Source organism: Pantherophis guttatus, chromosome 2 (assembly GCF_059756535.1).
Source record: "Pantherophis guttatus breed Tessera chromosome 2, ASM5975653v1, whole genome shotgun sequence".
In the NCBI taxonomy this organism is placed as follows: Eukaryota; Metazoa; Chordata; class Lepidosauria; order Squamata; family Colubridae; genus Pantherophis; species Pantherophis guttatus.
In genome coordinates this window covers 175,501,132-175,513,494 of record NC_142064.1, presented here as the reverse complement: position 1 = coordinate 175,513,494, position 12,363 = coordinate 175,501,132, and the positions used below count along the sequence as shown (strand labels likewise).

The 12,363-nt window shown below is 39.9% G+C and overlaps 1 protein-coding gene across 16 annotated transcripts in view; it reads left to right on the top strand.

Moving 5' to 3' along the window:
- Positions 1-12,363, top strand: part of GABRB2 (gamma-aminobutyric acid type A receptor subunit beta2) — a 321,436-nt gene that overhangs the window by 283,439 nt on the left and 25,634 nt on the right. For all 16 annotated transcript variants that reach the window (XM_087887361.1, XM_087887359.1, XM_087887354.1 and 13 more), the window contains 2 exons: positions 3,029-3,181; positions 11,513-11,757. In XM_087887361.1, coding sequence (XP_087743487.1) covers positions 3,029-3,181; positions 11,513-11,757 — 398 coding nt within the window. The remainder of the gene's footprint in view (positions 1-3,028; positions 3,182-11,512; positions 11,758-12,363) is intronic.

Sequence of the window (12,363 nt, the reverse complement as noted above, 5' to 3'; positions counted from 1 at the left end):
ATAAAAATAATAAACCAAAGAAATTAAAGCCATGAGTTAAGAATAAAAAGTAAATAAATAAATCTGATTTATGCAAACAGTTTTCACAATAACTTTCCATATTTTCACGATACCTTTATATATTTTTCCACCCTGGCAAAATATCCTGACTTCTACCACTTCCATATTCTGATTCATTCAGAATATTCAAATTTCCCAGATTTTTTAAGGTTCCCCCCCCCAACTTCATATAGCCATAACCTCCTTTGTCTTCCCTTTCCTCTTAACCATTCACTTTTCCTTCATATACTGAAGTACAGTATACTTCATATACTGTATCTGTTTTGCAAATAGATTGTCATTCACTCTCTTATGTGACCAAACCATTTCAATGTATTTCTTTATTGGCTATTCTCTTTTGTTTTCTGTCGACATTCATTTAGCAGGCCTAGATTTTTGACTTAATTTTCAAATCTGTATTCCTTGTTGCTTTATACACTCTAAATTACATTTACTGCAAATCATTGGGGTTTCAACTAATGACACGGCATCACCTGTATACAGAGGTATACATACATTGCAACGGAGGGAGGGAGATTTCACATGCTTCCCAACCTCCCTATAAGGAAAATCAATGGAGAAGCCACCAGGAAATCAGAAGTCATTCCAATTCCCACTAGTTTTTGCTCTGTTTGTCTGTTTAAGTAAGGAAATACCTCTGAAAGGATAACCCAGCCAGTCATAGGTTGTCTAGTATAAATTAAACTTCATTTTTGTAAGAGAAGGACTGGCAAAGCCAGGGTAAGGTGTTAAAAGATATACGTGGGTATATCTTTTATACCCCTCGTGAGAGAGAGGAGAGGGCTGTTGAAAAACAAATATCTGATCTGCAAACTCATTGCCACGCATACAACCACATTATTCTTTCAAAATTTTTATTTTCGTTATTGTGCTCTTTTGATTAGAAAACTATTAAACCTCTCCCTGGATGTGCTTGACAAACTAATCACCCTATAATTTTTGTGTTCATTTTCTATTTTTCCATTAGTATAGAAATAGTAATATCAATAGCACTTAGACTTACATACTGCCCATAGTGTTTTACAGCATTCTCTGGGCAGTTTACAATGGCAGCATATTGCCCCCCATCCCCGCGCAATCTGGGTCCTTATTTTACCAACCTCAGAAGAATAGAAGGCTGGATCAACTTTCAGCCCATCAGGATCAAATTCCAGACTGTGGGCAGAGTTAGCCTGTAGTACTGCATTCTAACCACTGCACCACCAGAGCAGTGTCATAGTATATAGGAGCAGCAACAGGTTTGTTTACAATTATCAGGCACACCATAAATATAATATTTACCTTTATGTTAAATAAGTCATAACCACTCAGTAAACCAACCAAATTTATATTTTAATAATTTCCTTATCTTAAGCCTTCTCAATTTTCAGTTCTGTTCTCAACATGCAATTACCTTTTTGTATAAATTTCCATCATCTTAGTTTTATCCCAATGATTTAATTACTTTAATTTTTCATTCCATTCACTCTGGTGAAGACTCCTTATTTACCTTTTTTTACTAACCCAGCAAACAAACAAAAAACATTTGCCCCTCCCCCCACACACAATTTTGTCCAGTCAAAATTTACTTGTAGGAAATGATGTGTTTGACCTCTCCTTCAGGCTCAGACTGATCATCTACATTACCTGTATTTTCTCTCCCTTTGCTCTCTTTATCTATGTTCCTTGTAAATTTCTTTTTTCTCTATGCAGATATTATACAATTCCTTTCTGTCATTTTCATTTTAGCCGAAATCTTACTTTATTTTTTTTCCATTTTCAATATTTCATCATTCTACCAGTCTTTTTTCTTTTTAGCATAACTTTTCTCATTATCATAACTCCACACACTTCTATGGCATTAGGCAGCATAATTCTTTTCAGTCTGTTCTGAGCAGCTTCCACATCCATTTTCATCACTTCCACTTCACATAGATGCTGTTAGAAAATTTAATTTAATTTCCAACAGGACCTGTATTTTGTTTTCCTGCAGTCATTCTACTTTCATGAAAGTATTTTTTCTCTTTTTTAAATGTCCATTTTTTTCCTCAATAAATTTACCAAAAAGAATAATCCAGTTCACACTGAGAACCTCTTATTACCTTTAAGACCTTCACCAGTTCTCTCAAACTTTTACTAAAATTAATTAAATTTCAGTGATCATCCTCATTCTTCCATTATAACTATTCACTACAGTATAGCATGAAAGTATCACCAACCTATGGATTCCTATTCCTCATACACATTTTGGATGTCAAAATACTTTCTAACATGTATATTCTACCCTTGTATTCATAATTAAACCTACACGTTCACTTTCCCACATGTATGCATTTAAACTAGTCCATATCATGTCATCATTTCTTTCAAATCTATTAATCCTTTCCCATTCTTTTAGTTTTACAAATATGAAACATTTTTTTCTTCCTTTCCTTTAATTTGTAAATCCATGCTTTTTCTCATTCACCTTCTTTACATTCCAAGTCATTATTGTCCATATTCTATAGTCATCAACAGATGAATCCCTAAAGATTGACCTCTGATACACTTCTTGGCTTTGGTCAGTCAAGGCTTTCAGCTACTAAAGTAGTTCTAGATTAAGGATTTTAGCCTGTAAAAATAACATAAGCATGCTGGGCGTTGATTACACATGTAATCAACAAATATGTAACACTACAGATTGTAGTCTTCACTTTTTCTATATTATTAAAAAGTGTTCTGTGAAAGCTATGACTATGTACTGTTGTCATATCTCACCCATTTGGATAAGTAGGCAATGTTCTGACACACACTCAATATACAAATCTGATGTATCTGTGTGTTGCCTTTTGAAAACTTTCTTTAGGTATAGTATAAATTAAGATGCCTAAATTCTTTGTTCCTTTGTTAAGTTAATGGCATTTTCATCTCAATAGCCAAATAGTCTGGAATTGTCTGTTTACATGATATTTGTTCAAACAGTATTTGAAAACTTTTTGTTTTTTTCTAGGTTCTTATCCCAGGTTGTCCCTAAGTTTTAAACTTAAGAGAAATATTGGCTATTTCATTCTGCAGACTTATATGCCTTCTATTCTGATCACTATTCTGTCTTGGGTATCATTCTGGATTAATTATGATGCGTCAGCTGCAAGAGTGGCTTTAGGTAGGTATTTTTAATTTATTCACATTGAATATGTTAACTATACAAACATATATACTTAGATCGCATGATTGTATGAGTGGAAAATTTCCTGTTGACCAGCATTTGCACTTAAGCAAATTGGTTCCAAGTTATCTAAAATAGTTACGGTAACTTAATTGAAATGTGAACTCATCTGGACTACATAAAATATGCTCTGGGGTGATGCAGCATTATTACATAGTATCATTGCAACTCCAGTTTAAAATTCCATGTTTGACTAATTATATTGCAGCTGAAAAATTAAACATGTTCTCTTGTAAATTAAATACACAGAAATACACAAACTGCATTTTGTTCTAATCCTGATTGCTTTTACAGTATTATGCTTATGTTATTGATAATGTGAAAATTTTTATTGGATTCCTCATGTGATTTTACCTTTTAAATTACAAACAAAATGGAGGAAACATCAACTTCAGATAAAAAGCCCTAGATCTGACTAATGTCAGTAATAAGGCTGGAAAAGACTCCTGTTCAAATTCAACTGCCAGCTATGAGACAAAAGAACAAGAATTATTTTTAGAGAAAACCACCAATTAGCCAAGCAAAAACAGCAGATCTGAATTAGACATAAGATGCCACTTTAAAGAACTGGCCTATCTGAGCTACTTTTCTTTCCAGCCCTAAACCCTTGTCTGCTTTGTCTATTTGTTTTATATCTGAAAGCAACCTCTCCCTATTTAAAACCGCTCTGAATGCTGTGAGGGTTACAGATAATTTGAAAAGGGAGTTGCGGATATAATAAATATTCCTTTCCATCCATCCAAAACCTGAGGTGCTGTTGCTCATCAGGATAAATAATACTGAATTAGACCTATATGCTGATTCAATAGAAAGTAGCTTCTAGAATTCCTTACCCAAGAATACAGTAAGATTCAATTGCCCTTCTCTTACAGTCATTATCAGATGAACATAAAGCAATACTCTTAACTAATAGGATTATGTTGTTTCCTGCTAATTTCTGTTTCAAATTCTACAAATTACAAAATTTGCCAAAAATAATCTTATAAAGAATAATTGCCAGGAGATATACATTTAGATCCCCTTCATGGATTCTGTCTTGTCATGGCAAAGGGGCTTGCATAGCTCAATGAAGCTATGTGCTATGCCCTGCAGGGCCACCCATGATGTACAGGTCATAGCAGAGAGTTCTGACAAAACGTGATCCACTGGAGAAGGAAATGGCAACCCACTCCAGTGTCTTTGCCATGAAAACCCCATGGAACCAAAAGAAAAAAAGATATGATGCCAGAAGATGAGCCCCTCAGGTCAGAAGGTGTCCAATATGCTACTGGGGAAAGAGCAGAGGGCTAGTATTAGTAGCGCCAGAAAGAGTGAAGCAACTGGGCCAAAGCTGAAAGGATGGTCAGGTGTGGATGCATCTAGTGGTGAAAGGAAAGTCCGATGCTGTAAAGATTTTTTCTCCATAAGAACCTGGAATGTTGGATCCATGAATCAATGCAAGCTGGACACATTCAAACAAGAGGGGACAAGGCTGAACAACGACATCTTAGGAATCAGTGAAATAAAATGGACAGGAATGGATGAATTTAATTCTGATGACCATCAGGTATAGTACTGCGGGCAAGAATCCCTCAGAAGAAATGGAGTAGCTTTCATAATCAATAAAAGAGTAGTAAAAGCAACACTGGAGTACAATCCCCAAAATGACAGAATGGGAGCGTATTGGCCGGTGGGAAGCTATCGGTGGCAGAAGGCGATCTCGTAAGTACCCAGGTCCTAAGCCATGGAGCGCTTTAAAGATGGTAGCCATCACCTTGAATCGCACCTGGAAGACCACCGGGAGCCACAGCAGCTCGCGCAGGAGAGGTGTTACATGGGTGCGCCGTGTCGCTCCCATAATCACCCGTTTGGCCACATTCTGGACCAGTTGGAGTCTCCAAGTGCTCTTCAAGGGGAGCCCCATGAAGAGAGCATTACAGTAGTCCAGACGGGAAGTGACGAGTGCATGAGTGACCGTGCGCAAGGCATCCCGGTCCAAAAAGGGACGCAACTGGTAAATCAGGCGAACCTGATAAAAAAAAACCCTGGGCACCGCTGTCATATGGTCTTCTAAAGACAACCATGCATCCAGGAGGACACCCAAGTTGCGAGCCCTCTCTGAGGGGGTCAAGATCTCATCCCCAATAGTCAGCAATGGAGCCAGCTGGCTATACCAGGACGCCGGAAACCACAGCCACTCAGTCTTGGAGGGGTTGAGTCTGAGCTTGTTTCTCCCCATCCAGATCTGCACAGCCACCAGGCACCGGGACATCACATCAAGGGCATCATTGGGGTGGTCCAGGGTGGAAATGTACAGCTGAGTATCATCAGCGTACTGATGGAACTTCACCCCAAACCACAGATGATCTCACCCATTGGCTTCACATAAATGTTGAACATGAGGGACGAGAGGACCGACCCTTGTGGCACCCCACAAACAAGGCGCCTCGAGGTTGACCTCTGTCCCCCGGCCAACACAGACTGCGTGAGGTCAGAGAGGAAGGAGGAGAACCACCGCAGCATGGTGCCCCCCATTCCTAACACCTCCAACCGCGCAGCATGATATCATGGTCGATGGTATCAAAAGCCGCTGAGAGGTCTAATAGGACCAGGACAGAGGAACAACCCCTGTCCCGAGCCCTCCAGAGATCATCAACCAATGCGACCAATGCCGTTTCTGTGCTGTATGCCGGCCTGAAGCTCAACTGGTATGGATCTAGATAGACAGCTTCATCCAGGTACTGGGAAAGTTGTCGCGCCACCACACTCTCCACAACCTTTGCCAGAAAGCAAAGGTTGGAGACTGGACGATAGTTCGCTAATACAGCTGGGTCCAGGGAAGGCTTCTTGAGGAGGGGCCTCACCACCGCCTCTTTCAGGGCGGAAGGGAAGAAACCCTCACTCAAAGAAGCGTTAATAATCACCTGGAGCCAGTCTTGTGTGACTGCCCAGGAGGCCAGCATCAACCAGGAGGGACACGGGTCCAATAAACATGTGGCAGCGCTAATCCTACCCAGAATCCTGTCCACGTCCTCGGGAGTCACAAGGTCAAACTCCTCCCAGATAACACTCTCAAGGCCCACCTCCGTCACCCCATCTGAACCTACCTAGTCAGAGTCCAGGCTTTCCCGAATCTGAGCGATTTTGTGATACAGGTATTGCACAAAATCCTCAGCTCTTTCCTGCAAGGGGTCTTCCCGCGCTCCCAGATGAATTAGGGAGCGGGTCACCCTAAACAGGGCGGCTGGGTGGTTCTCTGCAGATGCAATAAGAGCGGAAAAATAATTAGATTTCGCCGCTCTTATCACCACTAGGTAGATCTTAATATGAGATCTCACCAGTGTTCAGTCAGATTCGGAGCAGCTGGCCCTCCAATCGCTCTCCAGGCATCTTTTCTGGCGCTTCATCTCTCTCAGCTCCTCAGAGAACCAAGGAGCCAATTGAGATCGGCACCGGGTCAGAAGCCACAAAGGCACAATGCGGTCCAAAGCTCCAGCGGCTGCCCTATCTCAGGCGGCCACCAGTTCTTCAGTCAAGTCGTGAGCCAGAGCCTCAGGGAATGGCCCAAGCTCCATCAGGAACCTATCCGGATCCATCAGGCACCTGGGACGGAACCACCTAACCGGTTCCATCTCCCTGCAGCAGAGGGTAGCGGCTCGGAAGTCTAGTCGAAGGAGTGAATGATCTGACCATGACAAGGGCTTGATGACTACCTCCCCTACTTCTAGATCATTCAACCATTGACCAGAGACAAAAATCAGATCCAGAGTGTGTCCCCCCATTTGAGTAGGGCCTTGAACTAACTGCGTCAGGTCCATGGCCATCATGGAAGCCATGAACTCCCGAGCTGCCTCTGATGTTTCACCGACAGATGGCAGGTTGAAATCCCCCATGACCATAAGTCTGGGAGTATCCACCGCCAGTCCCGGCTATTACGTTGAGCAGCCCGGGCAGGGCTGCCGCTACGTAGCAGGGAGCCAGGTACGCAATCAGCAAGCCCATCTGCACCCCATGACCCCACTTCACAAGGAGGAACTCATATCCAGCTATCTGAGGTACAGTGGCTCCCTCGGACAAAGATCTTCCTTTATAATAGCCGCCACCTCTCCGCCCCTACCCTGAGCCCTCGGCTGATGTAATGCACGGAAGCCTGGTGGGCACATCTCAACGAGGGGAAATCCCCCCTCCCAGCCCAACCAGGTCTCCATAATACCCGCCAGGTCCGCACCCCCCTCCAGAACAAGATCGTAAATGAGGGGGGCTAGAATTCTGATAGAATTCTGTCAAGATAATACGATAGTCATAGCAAAACAACAACTCTTTTCCAACAACCCAAGAGACGACTCTACACATCACCAGATGGTCAACACAGAAATCAGATTGACTATGTGCTCTGCAGCCAAAGATGGAGAAGTTCTATACAGTCAGTAAAAACAAGACCAGGAGCTGACTGTGGCTCAGATCATGAGCTTCTCATTGCAAAATTTAGACTTAAATTGAAGAAAGTAGGGAAAAGCACTAGGCCACTCAGGTATGAACTAAATCATATCCCTGATGAATATACAGTAGAGGTGACAAATAGATTTAAGGAATTAGATCTGATAGACAGAGTGACTGAAGAACTATGGACAGACGTTCACAACATTGTACAAGAGGTAGCAACTAAAACCATCCCAAAGATAAAGAAAGACAAGAAAGCAAAATGGTTGTCTGAGGAAGCTTTGCAAATAGCTGAGGAAAGAAGGGAAGCGAAAGGCAAGGAAGAAAGAGAAAGATACACCCAGTTGAATGCAGAATTCCAGAGAATAACTAGAAGAGATAAGAATGCATTCTTAAATGAACAGTATAAAGAAATAGAAGAAAGCAATAGAATAGGGAAGACCAGAGATCTCTTTGAGAAAATTGGAGATATGAAGGGAACGTTTCATGCAAAGATGGGCATGATAAAGGACCAAAATGGGAGGGACCTAACAGAGGCAGAAGAGATCAAAAAGAGGTGGCAAAATTACACAGAACTATACAAGAACGAGCTTAACATCCCTGATAACCATGATGGGGTGGTCACTGACCTTGAGCCAGATATCCTAGAATGTGAAATCAAATGGGCCTTAGGAAATTTGAGCAACAACAAAGCTAGTGGAGGAAACAGTATTCCAGCTGAGCAATTCAAAATCTTAAAAGACAATGCAGTAAAAGTGCTACACTCAATTTGCCAGCAAATTTGGAAAACTTGCCACAGGATTGGAAAAGGTCAGTTTACATTCCAATTCCAAAGAAAGGCAGTGCCAAAGAACGTTAAAACTATCGCACCATTGTATTCATTTCATATGCTAGTAAGGTTATGCTTAAAATCCTACAAGCTAGGCTCCAGCAGTATGTGGATCCAGAACTACCAGAAGTACAGGCAGGATTTCGAAGAGACAGAGGAACTAGAGATCAAATTGCCAACATACGCTGGATCATGGAGAAAGCTAGGGAGTTCCAGAAAAACATCTACTTCTGCTTCATTGACTATGCTAAAGCCTTTGATTGTGTGGACCACAACAAATTGTGGCAAGTTCTTAAAGAGATGGGAGTACCAAACCATCTTATTTGTCTCTTAAGAAACCTACATGCAGGTCAAGAAGCAACAGTGAGAACTGGACACGGAACCACTGATTGGTTCAAAATTGGGAAAGGAGTCCGGCAAGGCTGTATACTGTCACCCTGCCTATTTAACTTATATGCAGAGCACATCATGAGAAAGGCGGGGCTAGATGAATCAAAAGTTGGAGTTAAGATTGCCGGGAGAAATATCAACAACCTCAGATATGCATATGATACCACTCTAATGGCAAAAAGAAAAATGGAACTAAAGAGCCTCTTGCTATGGGTGAAGAAGGAGAGTGCAAAAGTTGGCTTGAAACTCAACATTAAGAAAACTAAGATCATGGCATCCGGCCCTCTAAATTCCTGGCAAATATATGGGGAAGAAATTGAGGTAGTGACAGATTTTAGTTTCCTGGGCTCCAAGATCACTGCAGATGGGGATTGCAGCCAAAAAATTAAAAGACACTTGCTCCTGGGGAGGAAAGCTATGGCAAATCTAGACAGCATACTAAAAAGCAGAGACATCACCCTGCCAACAAAAGTGTGTATAGTCAAGGCTATGGTTTTCCCAGTTGCAATGTATGGCTGTGAAAGTTGGACCATAAGAAAGGCTGAGCGCCAAAGAATTGAGTCCTTTGAACTATGGTGCTGGAGAAGACTCCTGCGATTCCCTTGGACTGCAAGGCGATCAAACCAGTCAGTCCTAGAGGAGATCAACCCTGACTGCTCTTTAGAAGCCAGATCCTGAAAATGAAACTCAAATACTTTGGCCACCTAATGAGAAGGAAGGACTCACTGGAGAAGAGCCTAATGCTGGGAAAGATTGAGGGCAAAAGAAGAAAGGGACGATAGAGAACGAGGTGGCTGGATGGAGTCACTGAAGCAGTAGGCGTGAACTTAAATGGACTCCAGAGGATGGTAGAGGACAGGAAGGCCTGGAGGAACATTGTCCATGGGGTCGCAATGGGTCGGACATGACTCCGCAACTAACAACAACATACATTTAGATATTATTGTCTTGCTGATATATCAGGTTTGTTACCTATGAATAACAACTCCTTGTTACGCAGGCAACGAATCTCACAGATGCTTCCTGTAATTTTGAATCTGTCAGGACTGATGGGAACTATACTTAGTACAGTCTACAGGATGCATTGTCCATATCATATTATCTGAAAATAATAGCTGGTTTGGTCTCTGGTAGAGGACCCGAGATTGGGGAAGACACATACCACCCATAGGGATGAGGAGGAAATTTTATATCTTATACTAGTAAATAAGTATTTGTCTGACCTAGGACTTTGTCCTCTATTCATAGATTTAATGCTTTCTTCTATTTTCTGGAGAGATAAAAATGTAGCTAGATTATATCTCAGATCAGAATAGACAGGCTTTTGTTTTGTAGGGATTTTTGACTTTTTTTCAGCTACTTATTTGCCCAGATTTTTAAATCAAATTGTATTTAATGTTATTTATTTTTTTGTTTCACTTGGTCTGCATTTCAATTTTAGATTATTTTATTACACTTAATGTTTAACCTTGCTGGTTCTTTGGGATTAAGGTACCATTTATAAATTTAAAAATAAACAAAAATGTTTGTTATTTATTGATTCCATTTCTATTTCAAGACCATGAGATGGGGCACACAGTACTCGTTCTTTAATTTCAGTTCAAAATAATTTAAGAAATTGCAAACATCCTGAAATCAGCACTCTACTTTGTCCTGAGTTGGGTTTCCCAGATCCTAATCTAACCATGGCAATCATATCACTGCACACAAATCAAACATTAGAGTGAAGTCTTCCTAACAAAACTGTTTTTAAGAAAGTTCTGATTTCTTATACAGCTTTAATATATGTTGCAGTTTTGTAGTTTAAAAGTAATATATGTCAATGTCTCTGTTTATTTTGTAATTAACTCTTGAATTTTATTAGAATTTGTTTTTGTTATGCATCTTCCAATACATCCGAAGACCCAAATCCTCCAATTATGTATGCCTTAATAGCTTATAAGAAGAAATATTACTATAATGTAATATGTGTTAAGCATACTGTTCTTTCAATGCAGGAATCCAGGAGCTCCATTTCAAACTCCTAAACTCTAAACAAGATATTTTATTTCTGACAACCAAACAACACATAAAAACATCTTAACTATAAAGAACATGAAGTGGAAAAACAATAGCCTCCATCCTGCCTGTGGTAACATCTCTGTTTAACAAATCATCAGAAGAAGGAACTTTCTTTGCACTTTAACAGAGCTCAATTAAACCCAAATTTACATCATTTGTGTGCATAATTGATATAAATGCCGTCATTTGCAGTAAAACTTCAATTTAATTGACACATCCTCAGTTTACCAATCACTAGTCTATTAAACGGCAGTAAATTCATTCATTGTAACTGAACCATTAAACCAAAATTTTACTGCATTTCCTTGATGTTGGTTTGCATATTTAATAATACTTAAAATTTTCTCAGCACCGCCATAACAAAATCAAACAACAAGGAAAGCAGGAGTAAAATGTAGGAATGAAGCTTCTTTTTACTCCTCTTTCATTTTCTGGATATACCCATGTTGCACCCTCTATTACAATGACCTTTGCACATTAACGAGAAAAACATACATACATGCAATACACACAGAAAAACAGAGAAAACATAAATGCATACTAAATTGGAATTTTGTGATGTTTTGCAGGGATTACAACGGTGCTGACAATGACAACCATTAATACCCATCTGCGAGAAACACTACCCAAAATCCCCTATGTGAAAGCCATTGACATGTATCTGATGGGCTGCTTTGTCTTTGTATTCATGGCTCTTCTGGAGTATGCCTTGGTGAACTACATCTTTTTTGGGAGGGGACCACAGCGCCAGAAGAAAGCAGCAGAAAGAGCTGCCAGTGCTAACAATGAGAAATTACGAATGGATGTCAACAAGGTAAATTGAAATGGGAAGTTTATAGAGTGTCCTCTACCAGTTGCAGTATTAGATAATTCATTTCTTCCTAACAGGCCTTTCAGAAGCAATAGACTCTGCCAAACAAGTCACATAGGAATAAGAGAGTAACAACTTGGCTTTTAAGATAGGGTTTTCCAGATGATCAGAAGCTCCAATGCAATGAAAATGTACCCTTATTTACAGCTGGAGGATTATCCAGTCTAATGAAAATATAAATGAAAACTGATCTACAACTTTTCATTACATAGAGGTCAAATAAGCCCATTTCAAAGCAATCAAATGAATAAGACATGCTGAAGTTTATTTTTTTTTAAAAAAAAAGCGAGGCAAACATTTGTTTAGTTAGAATTGTTTTTCCCCTTTTTTCACACTTCTGGTGTGCTCAACTCCTACATATGAATATATATTTTATTTAAATTTTTTACCATTTTTATGCTGTCTAATTACGTTGTTATTTGGGTGGTTTACAAGAGAGAGACACAATACAGATAATAACCAATAGTAAAAGCAACATTTAAAAAAACCATTTGCAGTAGGTAAATAAAATACACACACACATATAAATTATAATAAGAATTAAATTAT